Genomic DNA, 26,288 nt, shown 5'->3' on the forward strand with positions numbered 1-26,288 from the left:
CCATGTCTTCCCTATGACTTTAATTAATGGAATAGATTACTTGATTATCTACCTCAAAGTGTGAAGAAAGTTGAAGATGCTGGATCTGGTTGCTGGATCTGGATCTGAGATGTTTTCTCAATTTATAGCATGGATCTCTGTAATTCTTGATTCTGATTGGTCAATTCTGTGGTCAAATATTTTTCTTATAATGACAGCTAAACTGTATAATTGACCACTATCCCAAGCAACTACTTTCCTATATGGATTGTGGGCTAGTTTAAAGTCTCTCATATTACTCCGTGGTCTCTCATCTCTCAAAAAACATATTCTCAAATCTCAAATATTTTTTTAGTAGCCATGTATTAATTGGGATAATGTATAGCTAGCTGGTCATTATACCAAATACATAACCCATAACCATGTCTAGGTTTATTGTGCAATAATGACCACCTGACTGGACATTATCTCTTATATATTTTTTCACCCCCCCAAAAAACTGAAAGTTGCTTTAGAAGGCTTCTTCAAACTGAGTTGTAATTGATCAATTTTGTTAAATTAGAGATCTTTTAAGGTAGACTTAAATTAAAGGCGCCACATTCATTGATAAACTAGAATGGACAATCACTCCTGTCATTGTGTCTAACAATTTCAGTAGCTGATTCTCTGGCTCCATAAAAACCCTCTGTGATTATGATATCTCAGCTGCCCAGTTGGATAGAGGAGATTATCAGTACATCACAAAGAAACACTGAAGCACTACTGCATTAAGGATCTCAAGTTGAAAATCTCATCACATCTTCTCATCTATCTCAAGCTGAATTCTATCAAGTCCCATCATGAGGTTTATAAAAAGAGAAGCTAATGTCACCGTGATCTATTGCTAGCTGGCAAAGGTGAAGCTCTCTGAAAGTCTTTTTGTTTCTACATGTGCACTTAGCCTTTTTTTGCTATGTCTTTAATTAAGTTTCCTTAGAGACATTGTGAGAAAACGCTAAGTGCGCTAGTAGAGAATGTATAACTGAAGAAAGTACTTGAGAATTCAAATCCCTTCTTATTTGTGGCAGAAAAATAGTGAACCTGATTTAAAAAACTAATACATTTTAACTTTTTAAAAGATACATGTAAGGATTTTGCATACAGTACGATTTGAGGCATTGAAAGATTGATATTTACAAATCTCAACAATAATTTGAACTGGAAAGATCTGAGGGCAAAAAAGAACTAAAGTACAAGAGAGTTCTAAAGTTACAGTTTAGTACAGTTTCTGTTTTTCCCTCTTAAGAATAATTTATTTTGGATGATTGTGAGTTTTCAATTCATACCAATGTTTAAAGTCTGTGGGAAAATGTATATACACTTGAGGAATATCTCCAATCTCTCAGTTGATTCATTTAAATTTCAGGATATTTTGTGATTTTTGGATCTGGAAATGCATAATGTTTTCTTTTTTTATATATTTTTTGAGACCCGAGGGTGACTACTGTGTGCATTTTCCATTTACCTTTTTGATATCTAACTATTATAACTTAATAAACTAGCAAAAAAAAAAAAAAAAGTATTCTACAGTAAATACGATATAAGATATTTTAAATAATTCCAAGCTATAGAAAGTCATATATTTTTTTTATAATAAATTATTTATGATTTCCCAGGAGTGTTGGCAATTCAGGTTTTTGAAATGTTACAGACATTACATCAGAAATTAGCATAATTAATTCTGATTCAAAGTAATGACCAGCGTCATCCAATCACTGCCAACCATGTCAAAACAAAATTATACATTATAAAATTTTAATATATTTACTGATAATCATTGTCCCATGTTTGCCAAACATGTTGAGTGTTCCAAACATCATCTGCATCCTGAAAGTGAACTTTTGATAGGAAGTTTGGATTGAATGCAGTTGGCTTCTTAGGAGAGCTCTTGGATGCTCTCTTGCTCCATATTTAGTGAATGACTTAATCTCCAGTGTGCCGTTTGTCTGCACTGGTCTCAGAACAGTTTGAAATGCACCTTATTTTCATCCTAACTCCATATAAAGCCTCTGAACATTTTTCAGCTTTTGGATGAACCTATTGATTCTCAGTGTGAAATTGCTCTGTAAATATAGGATTTCTAAGGAACAAATGTGCTGCAGTACACATTGTGTTTAGCAGAGTGGCGTTTCATTATAAATCTCTCAAATTTAAAAAATGGCATATCAGATGAAACTAGAGACACTAATCTTACGAGTTAAACAGGTTTCTATGTTAAAACTTAATTAGGTGTCTTACCAGATGGAGTTTTGTTGCCGTTTCTTCTAAAGACAAACTCTGCTGTGGTTGGCGCCATGTTGTTTTGTCACATGACTCTGTGCATCAAAAGTTTAACCCATTACTGACACCGCAAAGTACATGTGATTAAAACATAATTTTGCTAAAATGTCGCCTCAAGTTTCGTAATTTTCACGGGATCAGGCTGCAGTAATTAACATGAATTGTTAGTTTTGGCATAAAGTTTGAAACACATTGCTGATTATTCTGGCAAAGAACCACCCACTTGGACAGAAATGGGTTGTCTGCTCCACATGTAAAGGTACCAACCATGGTTATTTATTTATTTATGTGATTTAAGGGGTGGGTAAATCTTAAATTCAGGATACTACAATGATAGACAGGTGTTCAACAACATGGTGGATCTTTCAAACTAGTGCAGCAGTTCCTGTGAAAGGTTGTACAGACAACACAGCAGGAATATGTAGACTTTATGGTCAGAATTTCCATCCATCCAAAATTAACATGTATTGAATATTCTATAAACAATATTATGCAAACAAAGTAGAATATAGACTTGTACCTGAGGATTTCAAGTTTTCTTAATACTAACAGCTTCGAACAAGACTCTTGAATATTAAAGACTCAATACCATTAACCTTTTAGAATTTAGCAAATTCATCGTGAGCACCCGACACTAGTGTGTTTACTAGAGTGCACCCCACCCTTGGAAGTTGTGTAACAGCTAGCCAGCTACAAACATTCAGACACCCCCCACACTGCTGGGCCAGAGTTTAAAGAAGCAGTTAAATATTTAATGTGCACGCTGCTCTGAAAACAGGCTGCATGTATAACAATAACCAAAGTCGTACATATTTAGGTAAGTTTGCGCCAGTTCGGACACTCTGCACTTCAGTATGTTCATGTTTACTGATCGCGACTCAGTGAAGAAATCAAGTGGAAAAACATGTAGGCATGATCAACAGTTCATGCCTACCTGGGACCAATGGTAGTAAAGTATTTATCAACCAGTAAACAATGTTTCTGAAAGCTTACGCTGGCGAGCTGTTCAAGCCACTGCAAAAAACTCAAAAATACCTTCGTTTTAATCAGATTTTGTTCAAAATGACACTATCCACTTTGGCATTCGATGTCACTTGAAGTATAGTGGTGCCTTAAAAGTCCTCCATTGTTAATGAAAGTTGGTGATTTGAGGTGTCATGAGTGTCAAAGACTAGCGTCCATTATAAAAAGACAACATGATCACACAGGAAGTTAACATGCTGCTAATAAATGTTACAGTACCTTGACACTGACCACATTCTACCAAGTTATTGGCAAGCTCTATCTCCAATGAGACATTTATTTGTCAGTTTAAAATTGTTTACCTTTTCCTTTGGCACTACTGATAGCGTGTTATGTCAGCAGCCTCAGAAAACCCAGTTCTTGTCCCGCAAACCAGAAAGTAATCGAACTCACATTATCAATGAGTGAGTTTTATTTTCCCTCTAACCTTCCCTTTAATATGACGGTTAAGTTTAGAGTTGGGGTTTGAGGGTAGAGTAAAAAAAAAAAATGCATTCCTGTTGACAGTTTACATTATTTACTACTAAAAAACAACTTGCTCTTGGCCCCTTAGTGGACATTACTCCAGTGTAATGTTTAGTAAGGAGTCCTGGCATCTCCCTGTCAATTTAGATTATGCCACATGGCGGTTTGACAGACTCTGCATGGTTGAGGGCAGATGCATGAGCCTCCTGCCAGCTGTTTTTACAGTATGTCAGCATTAGCAGCTTGCATAGCAATGCCACAAATGCACAGTCATTTGTTAGAATTGATTCTGATGCTGCAAAGACGACGGCCCTGATCTAACCCTGTCCCTCCCCCTTTAATACAGGTCTTTAAACGCTTTAACACCAGCATCAGGCCGCTGAACTCATTTCAAACACAATATGGTCTTCAATAAGTCTTTCTCTTCTTGTGCAACTCTTGATCATTTACTTCCTGTTCAAGTTCATGAGAACTTGCCTTGGTAGTTCTTAGCAGTTTTTAAAATATCTATCATGCAGATCCTGATGAACTAGCTTTACATTATGGAGCCTGGGCTCATAGAATAATTATTCATCTTTAACTATCAGTTAAGTTTCAATTCAAACCATATAGAACCCTGAAAAGTACATAAGGGTCAAATATTTCAAACTTCAAACTGTCTAATAGGTACTTTCTATGCGGTGAAGGTTTTGACCATTTCTGAGGCACTGACTCAACATCAACCATTGATTGCTTATCTATATCAGCTTTAGAATAAAGTTTATACTTTACAAAGAAGAGGCTGTATTCAATATGTCTCTAATGAGCACCAAAAGAGGCAGTGAAAGCCTTACGTCATTCTGTTTTCTTAAAGGAGGTGAAGTACTTCCAGTTCCCAGGGGAGTTGCTGATGCGGATGTTGAAGATGCTCATCCTGCCTCTGGTGGTCTCCAGGTAAGTGTATATCTTTGCTACCTCTTGATGTCCCTTTTTCTTTTTTGCAAGATGCATGAATAACCTGGATGTTGAACACTGTGAACTGTGAATTAGGCACAACTGGAGTAAACCGTGTTTAATCCTGTTCTGAAGTAAGAATAGAATCAAGGTTGGGTTAAGAAATAGAGAGTTTGTTAGGGGGTAAGTTCACCCAAAAATGCTTTCATTGTTTATTCCATTGAACACAAAAGGAGATTTACTCCAGAATGGTAAATGGTCTGCACTTATATAGTGCCTTTTTTCACCTTAGCGGTTACCAAAGCACTTTACACTGTGATTCACCCATTCACAAACACACACTCACATAGCAATGACAGCAGAGCTACCATGCAAGGTGCTAGCCTGCCATTGGGAGCAACTTGGCATTCAGTGTCTTGCCTAAGGAGACTTCGGCATGTGAAGTCATGTGGACCAGGAATCGAACAGCCAATCCCGCAATTAGTGGCTAACCTGCTCTACCACCTGAGGGTAGTGTCACAACAGTACCCAGCATAGGGACAGTTGTAACAAATATTCTCCTTATCTCATTGTCTTCATACACTAATTGTGAAAAACAGAAACAACATATGCAGTTTAAGTAGTTTTTTTGTTTTTGTTAGACAGATAAAGGCATCTCATGTGAAAAATCTCATGTTTAATCTGGTTTATTCTGTTTCACTTCATGGGAGAGTAAAAGTTTGGTTTGACTTGTCCTGTGTGTCCAAAGACAAGATCCACTCCATCCATTTGTCATTGAATAATGTCTCTTTTAATATTTTTAAGATTAATCACACATGGCATGGATAAGGTAAAGAAGCCATTTGACTCCACGATGAGCGGCATTCCTTTATAGGTGTACGGTCATAAATGGCATAAGAATAATTCGGTCAGCAAGGATAGATTTTTACCCATTACGCTGATTTTGCATGGCATGTAAATACCTTTACCGGTGTTCTCACTGGCTTATCCAGTGTGTGCATGTGTTTAGTGCATGCCTCTTCAGGTTTTGACGTCAAAAATAGAGAATAAAGCAATTATTTCAAATCTCATGTAAACAGTTTTCTTGCTTTGTCCGATTTTTTAAATAAGCTGATTTTTGGGAGTAATCAGCATATTGGTGCTCATGTAAACATACTCATTCTTTCAATACTTGTTTGCTATCTGGGATATGCAATATAATACAGTATATGCAATTTCAAGACAAATATAATTTGTAAAATTATATTATTTTGGTAATGTTCCTAATTAGAATGTCCCCTTCATAATTAACAACATTAGCTTTCATTAGTTTTAATTTTCTTTCATATGTCAGCTGAAAGTCCATTTTGTACATAATAACCAAAATATAATGGTATGAATCAAATCGAATTGAGATAATTAAATCAGGAAATCTGTATCAATACCCTATAAACATGGTGCCTCAATATCTGTAGCGCCAGATTTGACATCAATGATATAAAACATCTTTGGATCCAAAACATGGTTTAGGCGAACCAAATGATCAAATGCTGCATTTTGTGCGAATAAGCTACTTGTATTCTCTGAGAACAGAAATATCCTCACACTACACACATAATTCCTGTTACCGATCAGAAGTCTAGGTCAGTGTTCCAGACACCCAATATACCATCCTGTACACACACTAGTGAAGGAGGTTAACGTGAATCCACAGCTAAGAAGTATTCGCCACGTGAGGGTCAGACTTGTAATTACCTCTAATCTGAGCAAGCCAAAGGGCCAACTGCACATGCAGGGTAGCCATGACGTCCACTATCAAGGAAGAAAGTACTTCCAATGCTCAGAAAATGGCCGCTGACTTTATAGTGCAGTTTGGTCCACTATATGTTGACCTAAATGTTAGAGCTTGAACTGTGTTTAACGTCAAATTCGAATTAAGGCACAAAAGCTAAATCACGGGAAAACATGTAGTTTTATTTTGGACATGGGAATCAACCTTGTCACATACAGCATTGCAGACACAACATGCTATGTTCAAGTCTCTGCCAATATCTTGCGGGTTTAAAGTAAATAAAATAAATAAAAAAGACATATTAATCAAATGGTATGCAAAGGCTTAGGGGCCAGACCAGGGTCCATCTGCCTACCAGCAAGAGCAGATACCAGATTATCTGATAAGCACGGTGGTCACAATCAAAGGCAGCCCTGCACTTTCTGTTCCCTCGGTGCATTTGTTTCAGTATTGATGCTGATCTTTAATCAATGGCCATGCCCATATGCAACTACAGGGATGCAGTAAGTCAAAACCAAGTTGCACTGAAAAGGCTTTTTTTCAAAAAGCCAGGCTATGATATTATAGCTCTGAGATATGGGAATGTGATGGTGTCATGCACTTATTGTAACCCATCTTATTGTATACAAAAGAGAAAACCGAAGTGAGGTGTCTTCTCTCTCAAGGCTGTTATAGCACCAGACATACATAGTTATAGATAAAAACGCATTACCAATTTAGAATGCTTTATGGTTTTGTGGTTATTTATTGAAGTAAAAATAGTTGCAATGTTGTTTAGCTACATAATTAAAACATCTGCATTTGATAACACGTCCCAGTACAGTTTTGCCTATTTGCAAGTGAATTTGGGTGTTTTTGGTGCTGTGAATCTTAAATCTCTCCTAAAACACACTTTTCACTCTATCACTGTTTCCTTTAGTGTCCAGCAGTGGACATGCATGCATCGCAAAATAATTCTGTCAATTAATAAAACATCATATTGCCACAACAGTATAATTTCCACCATATATTGTGTTAAATGGCTTTTTGTGGAGAAAATTACATAGTAAACATGTTTAAAAAGGCTCATTTAGTTTGCATTTTATGTATCCTAAATACACAATTAGTATTTCTACACAATTAGTATTGCATGTCTTGTCAAAATGACCTTGACTGTAAATGACACTCATAGAAATATTCTTTACACAAATTATGTTTATTGTTTTTTCTTTATTATCTTCAAACATCACTTGTCTTATATTTAATCTCAAGCTCTTGACTGACACTTTTGTCTCCCTGTTCACCAAATACAATATTTTTTTAGATATTTTTATAAGGAAGAAAATTGCTGGTCCTCAAAAAATCAACCCCCGAGACATAAAAGTGCCCGAAGTTGAAGAAACACTCATTTACACACCCCCTAAAGAGTAACCAGATGTGATTGATTTAGCATATGAGACCACTGATGTAGCTCAGTGGTTTATGGGTGACCTAACTTTAGATGTCGCTTCTGCCTTTTAATAAAGTTGAACTTTCTGAGTCCCAATCAACTCGTTTTGAATTCACATTTTAATATACAGACTCCATGTACAGCATGAGAATCAGCAGAGAGCCTGATGCTGGACAGATAATCCTCTCATCTGTTAAAAAAGTCTACTGGAAGACATCCTTCATGTCGTTCATGTCGACAGTTGTTGTGGAATGATTGCATTTATATGGAGAAAATCAATCAAACTTTAAGATTATAAGCCATGTTTTTATTCAGTCAGGCTGCATCTCATTTATTGACTGATTCCTGAGATTATTTAAAGTATTCACTAACCTTTAAAAACAAAATCTATCCAAACTGTTTCAAGATTGAAACTAAATTAAAATAGATTGAAAAAATAAATAAATAGAAATACATATAAATGAGTACTGACAATTTGTGTTTTGTAAGTATATTTACATTTATGCATTTGGCAGACACTTTTATCCAAAGTGACTTACAGTGCACTTATTACAGGGACAATCCCCCTGGAGCAACCTGGAGTTAAGGGTCTTGCTCAAGGGCCCAACAGTGGCATCTTGGTGGTGCTGGGGCTTGAACCCCTGACCTTCTGGTCAGTAACCCTGAGCCTCAACCACTGAGCCACCACTGCCCCCCTGTAGAATGTTAAACTTGCATTTGTCAGGATCGGTTTGGGGAAGGTGAGGACTCAAACACAGAAATAATGCAAAAGGGCTTTACTAAACAAAAACAGAACAAAAACCAACAAAAAGTACCCCAAAGTGAAAAGCTCCAAAGTCCAGGGCAAAAACACAGGGCTGGAACAGATGAAATGGGACGTGACAGGAACCGACTTGGCAGACTCCTAACAGGGTAAAAAACAGAACAAACTAGCAAATGACAGAGAACACAGGGAGGTAAAATCTGGAAGTGTGATGGGAGGGGAGTGGGGTGGCCAGCGGGGCATATCCGGCCCCCAATCGGGCTAATCAGCCGAGGAGAGGGATAAGTGAAGCGTGATGCAGATTTGACTGTTCAGCCGGTTCCCGCCTCCTCCTTGCCCATTTTAACCCTTGGTGCCGAAGCCCGTGAAGGAGGAAGGATTCGCTGTCGTGGAGTCCTTGCCACTGCCATCTGCCCAAAGGAGCAGCCACGGCCATCCGCAGGTGGACGGAGAAGTCGCTGCCGGCAGCCTGGAGCGGCTCCCTACCAGCCACCAAAATGCATAGGGGCGTCCCATCCACCAGGGGTCAGAGGACTTCCTCCGGTCCACTCAGAGAGAAGCAGCTGTCTTCTACCAGAGGGTGGAGGAGTGGTCGAGGACCAGGCGACAGCGTGTCTGGGAATCGGAGGGCAATTTTTTTCTCTCTGTCCTCTCTCTCTCACTGTCTCTCAGCCTTGCCCTTTCCCTCTCCTCCTTTTATTTGTTGTTTTTTTTACCCAGCCACCATCTATAAACAAGACTAGCTGAAGTGGCAGGATCCTGACACCAGTCACACAAGACAAAACACCAAAAAATTTAGAAAACACACAAAACACATGTGCCAGGTCCCGACACTGAAGAAAAGACTCACTGTAACTAGTGTCGAGAACCTGAGCGTTAGAAACACAATACTTCATCCTTAGCAATGTTGGGGATTAATGGAATACATGTAAATGCGTTATGTATTTAAAATACAAAATATTAGTAACTGTATTCCATTACACTTACCAATTAAATCGTTGATATCCAAATACAGTTACATTCCAAATGTATTTTGATTAGCCTTCTGAAGAGATTACTTTGCATTCTCTTGTCTTATAATGTGTTACATTCATATGAGCAAAGAGAGAGCACTTTCACACTATTATGTGTGAAATGCTAACCAATGTAGCCTTTAGCATCATGTAAAAAGTTACAAACAATATATTTCCTGCCTCATTCTATAAACAGAGTCAACATCCAATCAGAAAAAGATGTCACTGTATACACCCTGTGGGGTTTTGAAGTTTGGAGCAGTAGACATAGTCATTTGAATATTTAGCTTTATGCTAAGCTAAAATGCTATTTCTAGACCATTTTCCAGTTTCTTTGTGGATTTTATCTGGAAAATATATGTCAGATAATATATTTTGTTTCTCTCTAGTAAGATCTTTTATAGTTGGGCAAAATATACTGCAAAAATCCAATTCTTACTGAGAAATTCTGAATTTTTTCACTGAAAAAATAAATACATCTAAAAATCCTTAAAACAAACATTGCAAAAACATTCAATAAAGAGGCAACAAATAAACGTTGCTCTTTTTAAAAAAATTTCATAGAGTGTATTTTCAATATAAGTTTATTTTGGGTTCAGAACGGATGGTGTTTTTGACATGTTTGAACATTTAGGTTTTTGCTACACAAAGCATTTTAGTAGAGCCTACATTTTAACTTCATATTAAAGGGGTCATGACATGGGGAATACAATTTTCCTTAATCTTTTGACATATAAGAGGTCATTGTACTATAAATACACATACTGTAAATCCACCTTATTCCTACCACCCGTGATGCTTGGGAGGTACTTCCGTTTAGTTGTAAACACAGTTGCCTTCGCATCATATGTCCATTAATTCTTTCTTTGCAGTGTTGATAATTCATATATTTAGACGTGGAAGCACAGCCTGACGGAGCTTAATAAGGACTAAATATGGATTTTGACTGAGTACGTTTTTGCTAATTAAAAAGGTTTACACAAAGTCATGAGTAGCTTTTTTTAAAAAAAATCTGTTTAAAGTAAGCACATTCATATGAGACGAAGAAACCATGTAAAAGCTGTTTAAAGCAGTGCAACATAAAATGGCAAGGGCAAGCACAAACCGGTGTTCAGCCAGCCGAGAGATCATGAGTCATGGCTGTGTGATAGTTAACATTTTAACATTTAACATTTATGCATTTGGCAGACGCTTGGCACTTATTACAGGGACAATCGCAGAGGAGCAACCTGGAGTTAAGTGCCTTGCTCAAGGGCCCAACAGTGGCATCTTGGTGGTGCTGGGGCTTGAACCCCCGACCTTCTGGTCAGTAACACTGAGCCTCAACCACTGAGCCACCACTGCCTCAGATAGTTAGTGCTGACATCCTGATTACACCGGATGTGTCGACACAAACTTTCTAAACCCTTTATTTGTTGTTGGCAGTAGTTGTGCCACCGCATGCAGTGCAAAATGGAACGGGAAATCTGTTTATTATTGGCAACACAACGTGACATGCCGCAAAGGATGCTTCCATGGTAGAGAGCATCATTGATTATAATGGGTTATATTGCTTTTCACACAACACGACTCTTGCATCTGGTGCAGACAGGGTGTGAGTGTTACGCTTGAGATGAACAGTTTAATATTTTTGGATGCTATGCGTTGGATGTGCGGTATGTGTAAACCCTGAAATTTTGTTTTATAATATTGTTAAGCTGGTTCATTCTCTTACGATTGAGTTTCAAAAATGGACCCCTTTAAAGCTTCATTATGTAACTTTTGGCCCTCTTGCGGTTAAAAAATTAAACTGCATGTGTCTTGCGGAAGAACCTTGTTTTGGTTGTGGTTCGACACACCGGTGTACACATGAATGCAGGACATCTTATCAGAGCAAATGGACAAAAGAATTATGAAAGAAAGGAAAATATGGATATCTGAAAACATGTCATCTGAGCAGGTAAGTGCCATATTGTATGCTGTTGTTTTGACTTATTTGAAACATTGATGTTTTGAAATAAATGACATTACAAAAGTTAACATTAGATATAACGATTAATAGTCTGATAAGGTCAAACCTTGTAAAGTTTTTATAACTGCAGGATATTCTGGCCAAATAGACCACAGTAGTATCTAATGTATAGATTGTCATTGTTAACAACCAGTGGTCAACATCATTTCAAGACTCTCATGTCCTTTGCAAGCCTAGGACTAAAGGAAATATGCATATAAACGATTGCCGTTATTAAAAAAAATACATACGTGAGCTAGCAAGTGAAAAGTTCTGCACCAATTACAGTATAATTGTTGTATTTCACTACACACATACACACACACACACACACACACACACACACACACACACACACACACACACACACACACACACACACACACACAGACACACAGCCGTTTTGAATGATCCATGGTCAATATTTGTCTTTGATGTGCCAGCAAATTTTCAGCTTTAGCTACTCCCACACATGAACTACAGTAGCTGGATCTTATTTTCTCTGTGTACAGATCTGATGTCAACACGCAAGGGTGAATAACTTATTTATGCAATTTCCCGCAAAATCCATCCCGATAGCTCTAAAATATAAATCATTAATATAGGTTTATCAAAGTGTATTTGGGTAAAGTAAATACAAGGTTTGGAAGATGGATCATTAATAACATTTTCTTATTTTTTAACATAAAAAGTTTACATTTTCAACATGCGAAACCAATGGACACAATTGAATTAAGTTTAACCAACAAAAACAAATTCAGCGCAGCATGTATTCTGTAATCTGTAGTGGAATATATTTTTAAAGTAACCCATCCAACCCTGACCCTTGGTATTATCCATAGCTACTCCAATTGGTTGAAAAATAACAATATAAAATGTGCTAGTGTACTTCTTTGATATCAGCTCCATGCATTTAGATCAATGTCACTTTGTGTTATAGAATCTGCGATATGTAGCACACACAAGAAAATAATGTAAATAAAAAAAAACAGTCCTCAAATGTTTGAACATGCACAATGTGGATTGCATGTGTTATACTGTTGAGTAGCAGTCTTGACAGTAAATGCACTCCCATCTTTTAAAACATGGATTTGCTCAAAAACTGTATTCCTGCTCTGTCTTGTTATACATTTCCAACAGGTGGTTTGATTTGTCCAACTTGAGAAATATTACACCCATTTGACCTCAGTTGGTTAAAGGCCCAAGCATGGAGTCTTTATCTGGACTCTCTTATGTCCAGGCTGGATTAGGCTAATGCTCTTGTCGAACAGGAACTTTGCTTCACAAAGCTCCATATGGTCTGGATGTCCTGCTGCTTGTCTATATGAGGAACACATGCAGGGTCACACAGCAAGTGCCTTAATTCCACCTCTGACATGAAGTGAGCTCTGCACACACACATGTACATACACAATCAACATATATGAGTTTATACTCGCCCACAACCAACTGTCACTTCTATAGTGCGTGCTAAATTAAAAGTAGGTACATTTATTTCCTGTGCAACCTACAGGACTGCTGCCATATGTGTTCTGGACTCAACAAATGAACATATATTTCATGCACATTCATAAACTGCTAATGACATTTACAGTCGTGTTTCTCAACTGGTTTTGCTTTAAGACAGATTTTACATTGGACATCAAGTGGTGACCCAACACATTACCAAGATTTTTAAAAGGCTTATTCACCTGACACAGCACTAGTTGAAGTTTCTCAAAGTTAGCACTAAAAAAAGTAGCCTTTTATTTCAACAGGTAAATATCCACTTCATCCAACACTCTAAACTATCCTGATACTCTTTTAATGAGTGAGAAACCTCTACAAGTAGCAAGTGCATGAGTGAGCTGTCGGAATGAATCGGGTTGAATCGAATTTGTGGTCGTCCTCATAAACACTGAATGTTGCAGGAAGGTGTGTAACACTATTGCAGTGTCTACACAGCAAAACAATGTTGTGGTGGTGTTCTTGTATTTGTTCTTCTTCTTCTTTTATGGCCATCGACAAAACAAGCTTAACATGCCTTACCACCTCCAACTAAATGGCTTTGAGGCGTTTAGCTGCCCTGTTGAAATTCTATGGTTATGATTGCGGTGATTGCTGTGGTACTTTTCTGGGTACCTACTGAGTACCTACTCTATACACACATCATGCACGTGGCCAGCAGGATGTACGTTTAAATGCTGGAGCTACCAGAGGTACACAGTTGTGTACTCCAGGTACAGGTCGGGGCGCTTATGCTAGCATTTTCCAATCCTGCTCCTATAGGCCCTAAAGGACTACACATTTTTGTCTCCTTTTTTTAACACACCTGATTCAACTCGTCAGATCATTAGCAGAAGCTCCATGACCATATTAGTCAGACACCTAATAGTGCATTGCCAAATAGTCAACAATCAATGGCCATTATGTCCTGCAGAACAACTCTACTTTCCATCAGACATATTCAGTATACTGCCCATATCAGCCAGTAAAGAGGATCTCTTTAATTAACATACAAGTAAAAACCATCATCCAGTGGTCTGGATTTGTAAGTGGTGATCTGAAGTGGTTAAAGTGGTAGATGGAGGTGTGTTTTGAAATTCCCTTTAAACATGGGCATTAAACATGAATTTACTTACCTTTAAGCCATCCCAACTGGAGTCCTGTGGATTACATTTATGCTGCCTAAACATGCCTTTTGAATCGTCAAATAGACAGCAGACTGATGGCACCTGTTTACTTGCATTGTATGGACAAAAAGAGCTAAAAAGAGCTTTTGGGTGAACTAACCCTTTAAGGAGTAGGATAGGAACTCTGTTGCCTGAAGTTGTTTCCATGATTAAAAGGTGACATTGTATAAAGCTGGAACTGGATCCCATGTTAGTCTATTGTAGAGTACTAACTGACACCACATATATTGTTAACCCACACCACAGCTACATTTCATTCTGTACTGGTATGCCAAGCCTTAACATTATGTGACTAGGCATGAGATATAACCAAGGAAGAGTTGAGAATGTGAAATTCGTTTTAAGAGTGCAGACTAGCAGCCAGACACTATTGGATAAATCTGAGGACATAATGCAGAGGAAACATCTGTGATCTAATCTTATACATTTGACTCATTATAACCTAAATCTAATATTCCCCTAGTATTCATTACATTGATGCATTTATATGAGAGCGAATGACACGAGTGAGAGAGTTTTTCATGTCTTGATGATCATGTTGTTCTCTCTTCAGTTTGATGTCTGGTCTGGCTGCACTGGACGCTAAGTGCTCCAGTCGACTGGGCATCATGACCATCTCGTATTATCTGTGGACGACCTTTGTGGCCGTGGTCGTGGGCATCGTCATGGTCATCATCATCCACCCGGGTGGAGCAGCACAGAAGGAGGACTCTGAGGACAGCGGCAAACCCATCATGAGCTCAGCTGATGCTCTACTGGACCTTATCCGGTAAGTTAAATATATTTTGGTACATGAATATGATCAACATAATTAGAAAACAATTTTCATAGTCTTTTTCCACAAATCTGACCACCCTTTTAGAAAGAGAGTAACCTATACTGGCAGTAGTGAGATTTGTTTTTTGAGTATGGTCACATTTTATTTGCCCAGTCAGGAATTAGAAAAGATCTTCCATACATTCAACCAGTTTTACTGTTTATTTGCTGACTTTGAACTTGGCATAATAATTGGTTACTATATAATGTTGGCTTCAGATAAAGGGATAGTTTACCCAAACATGAATATTCTGTCATTATGTACTCACGCTCAGGTCTTTCCAAACAAGTATGACTCTCATTCTTCAGTTAAACACTAAATGGGATATTTAGGGGAATGTTCACTCTTTTCCATACTACAGAAGCATTTAGTGACCTTTTGTCATATTCTTTCTTTTATAAAGGAAAAGTCTTTCACACACAAAGCTTCAAAAGACTATGAAAGTGCACGAGTTGGGTAGATTTTTTTATGATACTTTAAGGGTGTGTGTGTGTGCTGGTTTAAGTGGTTTACAAGTACTTTGTTTTAGGTTACAAACTGGTAATTACAAGGGTTTTATACTATAAATGTTGTTTATGAGGAAATTTCTATTGTCCCCATAATTCAAATCGCTTAAAAAAAAACATACTAAATAATGTTTTATTGAAAATGCAACGCTTTTTTGTGAGGGTTAGATTTAGGAGTAGGGTTAGTGTTAGGAAATAGAATCTATAGTTTGTATAGTATAAAAACCATTATGTCAATGGAGAGTTCTCATAATGATACCGTATCATAACAACATGCGTGCGCGCTGCGCTACGAACCTGGCGACCCGAGTTCGATTCCCGCTCATGGCCAACACCAGTGACAATTATCTGAACCGGTCCTGGGCCTCCCCTAGGTCGACTCAGCCTAAAATGAGTACCTGGTGCAGTGTGTAAAACATTGCGACTGGGGAGACAAAGGCGGACGGGTGTGGTGCTGGCCACACACCCCCTTGTGTACCGTTCCGGCCTTCATAGGTGCTCGCTAGCAGCACTTGCCCCTACTGTCTGTTAAGGCTAAATCTGGGATCTTTGTCTTTGTGTGTGTGTGTGTATTTATCACTTTGTACATAAGGATAGTAAAACCTGAACTTTTTGACCTTGTGGGGACATTTTGTCGGTCCCCATGAGGAAAACAGCTTATAAATCATAATAAATTATGTTTTTTGACAATGTAAAAATGCAGAAAGTTTTCTGTGAGAGTTAGGGGATACAATTTAAAATTTGTACAGTATAAAAACCATTATGTCTATGGAAAGTGCCCATAAAACATGGAAACTCAACATGTGTGAGTGTGTGTGTGTGTGCATGCGTTCGTGCGTGTGTGTTGTAATTTTGAGCCTACCAGCCCCTGGTCACTTTATGCTTTTGTTTTTGTAAAAACTGCATAATTTAATGGATGTTGTTTCACGGAAGAAGGTTTCAGATAATTAAATCAGAGTGAATGATGACAGGTTTGGGTAAACTATGCATTTAACCATCTAAAGAAATATGCAAGTATTTCCCTCATGGTTTGCTGCACTCCCTGTTCTGTCCATACACGGCTGCATGGATGGGCAGAGTTTACACTGAACAGAACCATACCGCCAACATCAACAAATTGCTTCAGTTGTCTATAAGTGAATAAAAGTATTCAAGTTTCATTCAATGGAAGTGGTCCTGACTGGGAAAGGTTTCTGACACCTTCTTACCCGCAGAGTCTTTGCAGTGCTTGTTGAACCTTGTGAGTAAAGCTCACACTAAGCCAGTTAGTGTTTGCTTGAGTAAATGAGGACGGAGTATGTCTCGGTGACATTGTGTCACTGTTCTAGTTGGTCAGTGGGGCAGTTAGTCAGGCACATGTCACAGTCACTGTGTCACTAAAGACTTCAGAAAATGATTTATGTTTGAAGTGATAAAACAATAGACACTTAAACTAGAGGGGATCTGACTTCATACATAAACAAAAAAATCACCTTCACACCAGCAGGTTAAAAGTCATTGCAATAATGGGAAGCAAAGTTCTGAGAAAAGATGCAGTTTCACTTATTTGCAGAGGACACTAGCTTTGATATTTTGTTGTCTAATGCAAAGACATTTAGACCTTTTTAAGAGTGATTTACTGCACGTGTCTAAATTCTCACGTTAAAAATAGATCGAATAGTCTTTGAGTGTACTCGGATTTAAATCAAATCTTCTTTGAGGACAGTATTTGTCTCGTTAAAGAATGTCTGTGTGTTTGAGAGAGAGAGAGAGAGAGAGAGAGAGAGAGAGAGAGAGAGAGAGAGAGTTCACTGACCTCAGATAATCATAGGTATTTAGGGCAGTGTTATGTTCAGTACTGGAGAGCTGTACATTTTGTTTACAGGGACACTTGTGTGCTATACGAATATATTGTTTATGCGCATTATTGTACAGGTCATGATTTTAAAACATGCAAACTAATTGTTATAATCTAATTACATAATTAAGTGTGTTTTCCTAAAACTGATTACGAGTAAAGGAGGGTTGGCACCCCACATCATAATTTCCTATTAGCAGGCATAATGAATTTTATCTTGAATTTCAGTCGAGTACTCTGTGGTGATAATGTAATGTCACAGTATGGAAGCATTCATGTTGAAGGATCAGGAGAGCTTAGATGCAGCTCAGGGTTAGCTAAGGTCTGAGGAATGCGGGAATTCCTACCCCACCTGTCGTCTTCACTGCGTGACAGAGCATGGTCCCGTGTCACTGGAGTGTGTGGTGCAGGCTAGAGCCAAAACCTGATTACTGACCTGAGCCGGAGGCCAGATGGCCCTCATTGAGGTGGAGCAGAACAGGAGCCTATTTACATTCAGCCACAGGATTAGCTCAGGTTATTATATGGAGCATTTCATGAGGAATTTGAGAGGTACCAATTTAGCTTGTGAGGTTTTTGAGATCCCTGAGAGGGAATATTGGATTAGCTCTTTCTGTTGCCTCTGTGTTAGTGTGTTGACTAGCACCTCAAGCAAGGAACTGAGAGGGTTTGGATCATTTGGCTGCATCCTAATTTGCATAACTCTGCTATGCACTAAAAGTATTTACTCGCTGGAAAGAAAAAGTTGATACTTTTTAGGATTTAGAAGTATAATGCCAGCATTGAGACACTCTACCACAATATAAAATTGTACCTAGATACCACCAGTGTTGGGTATGTTACTCATATGTAAACGTTGCAGTGTTAAAATGTTTATTTTGAGAGAAAATACTTATAGGTCCAGGACTGGATCTAGGGGGATGCTGTGGTGAGCTTTGCCCCCCTAAATGATCCCTATGCCCCCCACCCCCAATATCAAGTAAAGCTGTAACGCAGTTCAATGGAAAGGAGGAGGCGAGAACAGGCTTGACGACATAAATAATATTTTAATGATTAACTTAAACAAAAGACAAATGCACACACACATGACGGACATGTCCGTAAATTATCTCTCTCCCGCACCATCTTCCGCAGTCGGCCTTTATCCGTCTCGGAGGCTTGATTAGCCTGATAAGGGACTGGGTGTGTAGAATTACGACCCAGCCTCGCCCTCCACCCTGCCACATTCCTCCCTCGTTCTCTCAGGCTGGGGAGCTCTCCCGGTATGACGTACACCCCCTTCCCTGGGGAGGGGCATGCCTTTCGCCCGTCTGCCGGCAGGTCATCCCCGTCTACCTGGATGAGGGAGGGGACAAGGGAAGGGAAACAGAAATAATAAAAATGGGGGGGGTACTTCCTGTAACAGTGTAGTACCCCCCCAAAAACACTGTAAAATTTAAACGAGAGGGAAAAGGCCAATGCGGAGCGGCAGTGGGAGAGATAGAGGAGAGAGAGATGAAAAAAAACCACTTACTCGCCAGTTCTCCGATACGCTGTAGCTTGTTCCTCGGCCACTCCTCCACCCTCTCCGGATCGGAGGCAGTCCTCCAGCCCCTGGCGGACAGAACGCCCCGCCGCGTTCTCGGGGAACAGAAGGTGTTCTCCCTTGCCCCTGGCAGCGGTTCTCCCGCTCCAGGCGGTCAGCAGCGAGCCCCTCCCCGCTCACGGTCAGCGGTCTCAGACCCCGCCGTGTTTCAGTGGCTGGTAGGGGACTCCACCGCCCCTCGCAGCGGCCCTGACCGCTCCAGGCGGTCGGTTAGGAGCCCCTTCTCCCCTCGCGGTCGGCGGCCGTTCCTCTGCTTCCAGGCGGCCGGGCTCCTCGTCCCCACAGCTGCTCCGTTGGGGTGGACGGTAGTGGCGAGAACTCTATTACGGCATATCCCTCCGCCTTCCCGGATTTCGGCACGAGTGTAAAGCAGTTCTGTCTCAGAGGCTTAATTAGCCTGATAAGGGACCGTGTGTGTAGATTCACGACCCAGCCTCGCCGTCCGCCCTGCCATATTCCTCCCTCGTTCTGTCAGGCTGGGGAGCATCCTCCGAGGTTGGCCTTTATCCCTCTCGAAGGCTTAATTAGACTGATAAGGGACCGGGTGTGTAGAATCACGACCCGGCCCCGCCCTACACCCTGCCACAAATGCAAAGGAACAAATTGTATCGTCATGTCACTAACCTTAACCTTAACGAAATTCACTAGAATTTGAGATATGTGCACTTCCTGGCCCCCCACTGAAGACGTGGACACCCGCAAGGCACCTTTCTAGATCCGGGTCTGTATTGGTCTTTTTCAGTCATTTTTTTCTTTTTTTAAATAAATCAAATACTGACCAAAAAGTGAAATTGTATTATTTGGGGTAAATAAAAAAACTAATCAGAATTGATGCAGGGGATATGTTTCAGCATTGTTGCTCAGGAGACGCTTTTATTTCTTCCCTTGTCACGCAAGTGAGAAATGACAATAAACTAATTTCACTTGACTTGATTTGGGATGTAGTTTTAATTCTAATTTTGGGATACAGAGGTTATGTTTAGAGAAACTTTTTTTATTCAGCTTGTGGAGGCCTCACATTTCTTCACAATTTAGATGCGTGCCTTATTTAACCCCTGATTCAATTAATCAGCTCATTACTAAAGGCTCCATGAGTGTGTCAGATTAGTAAGACACCTAAACTGTGCCGGGGTCCTACAGCGGAAGGATCAGGACACTTAACCTTCGGATATCTGCAGTGCAAGGGTCTGGATATGATTCCGCACACTTGATTGGGAAATTGCCAAACAATGCACATTAAGTTTTATATGAATTTGCGATGTCAGATTTAACCCGGAAATTCCTAATAAAATTCAATATGGTTGCAGAATTCCCTCAAGGTAGAAAAAAATGATTCTAATAGCCTGATTAGTATTTATATTGTGTAATGAACATTAATATATTGTCTTTCCTCCATTAGCAACATGTTCCCTGCCAACTTGGTTCAAGCAACTTTTCAACAAGTGAGTTTTAATGTTTTGCATTTCCAATTATTCATTTGGCATATCACCCTCTCAACTATGCAAACATATTACTAACATATTTTGGCTCCAAAATGATTATTCCTATAGTGGCAAGAAAAAGTATGTAAACCCTTTTGAATTAACTGGTTTTCTGCTTTAATTAGTCATAAAATGAGATCTCATTTTTATCAAAGTCACAAGTACAAACAAACACAATGTGCTTAAGCTAACAACACACAAACAATTATAATCTCTCATGTCTTTATTGAACACATCCCATTAAATATTCACAGTGCTGTGGAAAACGTTAAGTGAAATAACCCCAACCAAGTGTTTCCAGTAGCTGAGGGTTAGACCTGCACAACGTTCAGAAGGAATTTTGGACCATTCTTCCTTACAGAACTGTTTCAACTCTGCAGTATTATTAGGATGTCTAGGGTAAACGGCTTTCTTGAGGTCATTCCACAACATCTCTGTTGGGTTAAGGTCTGGGCTCTGACTGGGCCACTCCAAAAGGTGGATTATTTTTTATCTTTAGTGGATTTACTTTGATGTTTAGGGTCATTGTCCTGCTGCATCACCCAACGTCTACTGAGCTTCAGCTGGCACACTGCCAACCTGATATTATCCTATACGATATCTTGAGTCCACAAAACATTTTTCCAGTAGCATTGTGGATTGTCAAAGTGGTCTTTGAAAAACTTCAGGCACATAGTAATGTTTTGTTGGAAAGCAGCGGCTTCCTTTGTGGTGTCGTGCCATAGACACTATGCCTGAACAATATTTCTATCGAGAAGACACGCAGGCTTGAGTGAAGTTTGAGATGCCATTTATTTGATAGATGTAAAACGGGAGGTGATGTCTCTCTCTTTGGCGTAGGCCCCGTCCGGCAGTCCGAGGTAGTTGTGCCCGGAACCGTCATGTCCTGCCGGAGATAGGAGGCAGGGGCGAGGAGCCTACCCCCCTGTGGGACAGGGCTCAACTGGTGGTGGTGGGGAGGTGGAGGTTGCAGTGTTAGCACACCGAAACAGCAATGTGATAAATTGTGAGCGGACTTATAAAGCATTGGCTTACGTGCAATTGGCTAGGAGTTACCCAGCTAATGATGTGGTGATGTACACCTGCTGGTCTTCCCGCTAGAACTACGCTCCACTTCCATTTTCCGTATAGTACACTCATGAACAGAGATGTTAACCAGTTCCAATGATTCCTTCAAGTCTTTAGCTGTCACACTAGGGTTCTTTTTACCACATTGGGCATTCTGCAGTGTGCCCTTTGAGTCATCTTGGCTAGATGGCCACTTCTAGGGCGAGTAGCCACAGTACTAAATTGTCTCAAATTAGAGACAATTTGTCTAACTGTAGACAGCTTTATGCAAAGCAACAATTCTTGATCGTATGTTTTCTGCTATCTCTTTTTTCAAGGTATGGTCCACGTCAACAGATGCATTTTGTGAATAGCAAATTCAAAATGTTTGAGTGCTTTATATATGTCAGAGTATCTCTAACTCACACCTCAAATCTCGTTTCATTAATTGGATGCCAGATTTGCCAACTCCTGACTCTAATTAGCTTTTGTTGACATCAACAGCCTAAGGGTTCACATACTTTTCAAACCTACATTATTAGTTCAAACAGACTGTGTTTGTTCTTTATTGTAACTTAGATGAAGATCAAACCAGTTTTTAAGACAAATTAATACATAAATGCAGGTAATTCTAAAGGGTTCACATACTTTTTCTTGCCACTGTATATTATAAGTGTGTCCATGGATAAGACTGCCATTTTAATATTAAGACAGAATGTATAGCTTATGTTTGCATGATTATGGCCATTGCTTTGAATTTTGTTTTAAATTAATATACTGTATATTCTTCCAATCATGTGGTAGTATCGTACGAAGAGCATTCCTATCATGAAGCCCAAACCAACCATCGGTCAGGACATACTGGAGACCACCACCAAACGGGTATTCATTTATGGAATCCAGGATGACAATGGCACAGACATCCAGAACTTCTCCCTTGACCTGACGCCGCCTCCTGATGTGGTCTTCAGAACGCTTCCCGGCACCAGTGAGGGTATGAACGTGCTTGGTATCGTCATCTTTTCAGCCACCATGGGTGAGTTTGTGCATCTGGATTTTCACAGCTTTATGAAACATATGACTATATATAAGTATTCTGTTAAATAAGTATTTTTGCTTCTTAGGGATCATGCTTGGAAGAATGGGACCAAATGGCAGTGCTCTGGTCAACTTCTGCCAAAGTCTAAATGAAGCTGTGCTGAAAATTGTAGCCATTGTTATTTGGTAAAGACAAGCCCTTTCTTCTTCATATTTTCAAACTATCATATTTTCCTCTGTAGTGCTTTTTATAGGGTTTGATATACTGTAATGTATCAAACATTACATGTAAAATGTGCTTTCAGAAAGGCAAAAAATAAATAAATAAACTACATGGCGCAACATGTAGCATGATGTTTTAATTTCAATAAACACAAAATTTAGGTCAAATTTGATTATTTTTATGTATGCAAATGTACTGATATTTAGATGAAAAACAAAACTTATTTTTGCATTACATACTAAAGTTAAATCTAGCATATTATATGACTAAGTTCCAGTATCCTGTTAAATCTATCACTTGTCATTGGTACCCATAAGGCACGTTTCCTTTTTTGGTTTACATTTTCCTTTGAGGTGGACATTTCAATGTTTGGATAATACAAGACAGAACAGTGTTAAAAAAAAGTTTATTTAAAATGTATGTGAAATGTATGATGTCCGGAGTGGTGGTGGTGTAGTGGCTAAAGCACAGGGCTGTTAATCAGAAGGTCACAGGTTCTAACCCCATGGCCACCACCATTGTGTCCTTGAGCAAGGCACTTAACTCCAGGTTGTTCTGGGGGGATTGTCCCTGTAATAATTGCACTGTAAGTCGCTTTGGATAAAAGCGTCTGCCAAATGCATAAATGTAAATGTAAATGTAAATGTGAAGCTCCCCTTTGTAAAAAAAAAAGTGAGAGTAATGTCTTTTTTTTATGCTACACTATAGGTACTTCCCATTTGGGATTGTGTTCTTAGTAGCTGGAAAGATCTTGGAAATGGATGACCCATCTGCCATGGGAAAGAAACTGGGCTTCTATGCCATCACTGTGGTCATGGGGCTGGTGCTTCATGGCCTGTTCATCTTGCCAGCCATGTACTTCTTCATCACTAAAAAGAGCCCCATCGTCTACATCCGAGGCATTTTACAGGCCCTGCTCATCTCATTAGCCACTTCATCCAGGTAAACAATTAATTATGAAACCATTTTTTTTTTGACTATTCAAGATTATTCAGTTATTATACAAGTTATTGAAACGAATACTTAAGCCCAGAGTATACTTCGGTCAGATGTGAAATCTACGCATCTGCGTACAGGACTGCACACGCATATTTCATCATCAACAAAGTGCTCACGCACCCAAGTATATGGCTAAGTTTTGGATCAAACACAGTTGAAAGCTATTTGGCTTGTTAAATGAAGCTTAACATTAGCCTATTTTCCATCCACTTTTCGCCATATTTTGTTATTGACAAAGTGAAAATGCGTAAAAGAAATTTTGCAAAATTTGCCGTCTTTCTGCCTGTTTCCATTCAAATGGCCTTTTATCGATAAAAATGGTGTGCGTGATGACGTCATGCATAAAAAAATGCAAGCAAATTATAGTGCATTGTGGGTAAGAATGAGTGAACAAAAATAGGGAACGAGTGGCTCACTCAGAATTCAGACACTCCTACAAAATGGCAGACACCCGAAATAGCGCACTATATATATATTTCAGCATTATATATAATGTCCCTTTGGGACATTTTCACGTTTTCACTGTAATAATTCCTAGAAATGTTTTCAAACCTCTCTTCTTATTGACAAATTCATCCAAATATGGCATGAGCCCTTAAAGGGATAGTTCACCAAAAAAGGAAATTTCTCTCCTCTTTTACTCACCCTCATGCCATCAAAGGTGTGTATGACTTTCTTTCTTCTGCAGAACACAAATTAAGATTTTTAGAAGAATTTCTCTGCTCTTTTGGTCCATACATTTCAAGTGAATGGGTGCCAACATTTTAAAGCTAAAAAACAAACAGACATATAAATCAGCATAAAAGTAATCCATAAGACTCCAGTGGTTAAAACAGTATCTTCAGAAGTGAAGATTGGTGTGGATGAGAAACAGATCACTTTCACATTATTCTTGTGTGTGTGGTGATTCACATTCTTCCTGCATAGGCCCCCTGCTGGGCAAGGAGAAGACTGTCTAGCAAAAAATGACAAATATTGATCTGTTTCTCACCCACACCTTTCATATCACTTCTGAAGACATGGATTTAACCACTGGAGTCTTATGGATTAATTTAATGCTGCCTTTATGTGCTTTTTGGATCATCAAAATGTTGGCACCCATTCACTTGCATTGTACTGACCTACAGAGCTGAAATATTCTTCTAACAATCTTAATTTGTGTTCTGCAGAAAAAAAGGAAGTCATACATATATGGGATAGCATGAGGGTGAGTAAATGATGAGAGAATTTTCATTTTTGGGTAATATATCCCTTTAAAGTGATATTTTGTTATCCTTTCCCAACTCTCATGTTGTTCCAAACCCGTGTGACCATCTGTATGTGGAACAGAATACAAAGATGTTAGACAGAATTTTAGGGACTGACAGTCTCGGTCACCATTCTCTTTCAAAGTATAGAGGGCAAAATCACATTCACTGAAAGTAAATAGTGACTCAGGCAAAAACACTATCTTATATCTCCTTATTGTGTTGAATGGAAGAAATACAGGCTTGGATTAACATGATGGTGAATGATGACAGAAATTCCATTAATAATAATAATTCTGTAGTACATATTCAATGTGTATTATGTAATGGAATATAGGGGAGTTAACGTCTAATATGTCATTTGTGAAAGTAACGAGTAACTCACTACTTGAGTACTTTCTTACTCTTACTCAAGTAATTATTTAAGTTAGTACTTTTACTTCTACTTCAGAAATAATGTTTTTAAGTAATTGTACTTTTACTTGAGAACAGTTTTTGACTACTCTACCCACCTCTGCTCCTGACCCATATCTGCATGATTTTTTCCCACTGCACTGTTGCCACACTATTGGCTGATTAGATAATCGCATGGATGATTGTTGGTGCCAGACGGGCTGGTTTCAGTATTTCTGTAACTGCTGATCTCCTGGGATTTTCATACACAACAGTCTCTAAAATTTACTCAGAATGGTGCCAAAAACAAAAAACATCCAGTGAGCGGCAGTTCTGCGGATGGAACTGCCTTGTTGAAGAGAGAGGTCAACAGAGAACAGCCAGATTAGTTCGAGCAGACAAAGTCTACAGTAACTCAGATAACTGCTCTGTACAATTGTGGTGGGAAGAAAATCTCACCACAATTGTGAAAGTGGGTTGGCGCTGTTTTGGCGATACGAGGGGGACATACACAATATTAGGCAGGTGGTTTTAATGTTGTGGCTGATCAGTTCAACAAGCACAATTTTGTGACTATTGGGTGGGATCGTTTGGTATCAGTGTTCTGGCTGTTTGTATCCAAGGTGGTGGACATAATGAAAGGTGATTTTCTCAACAGTTACTTTAGGTATCTTTTGAGCTGAGTGGATGAATTCTTTAATCCCTTCTTCAGGGTTATCTTGTGTTTGTTCAGGTATGTCTGGGAAAATTAGGTTGTC

General features: G+C 39.1%; 1 protein-coding gene across 1 annotated transcript in view; it reads left to right on the forward strand.

Moving 5' to 3' along the window:
• slc1a7a (solute carrier family 1 member 7a) overlaps positions 1-26,288 on the forward strand; it is a 41,860-nt gene that overhangs the window by 428 nt on the left and 15,144 nt on the right. The window contains exons 2-7 of the mRNA XM_052134003.1: positions 4,640-4,719; positions 14,911-15,126; positions 20,502-20,544; positions 22,435-22,666; positions 22,755-22,854; positions 23,600-23,833. Of these exons, the coding sequence (XP_051989963.1) occupies positions 4,640-4,719; positions 14,911-15,126; positions 20,502-20,544; positions 22,435-22,666; positions 22,755-22,854; positions 23,600-23,833 (905 nt within the window). The remainder of the gene's footprint in view (positions 1-4,639; positions 4,720-14,910; positions 15,127-20,501; positions 20,545-22,434; positions 22,667-22,754; positions 22,855-23,599; positions 23,834-26,288) is intronic.

This window comes from Xyrauchen texanus, chromosome 9, assembly GCF_025860055.1.
Source record: "Xyrauchen texanus isolate HMW12.3.18 chromosome 9, RBS_HiC_50CHRs, whole genome shotgun sequence".
Classification (NCBI taxonomy): domain Eukaryota; kingdom Metazoa; phylum Chordata; class Actinopteri; order Cypriniformes; family Catostomidae; genus Xyrauchen; species Xyrauchen texanus.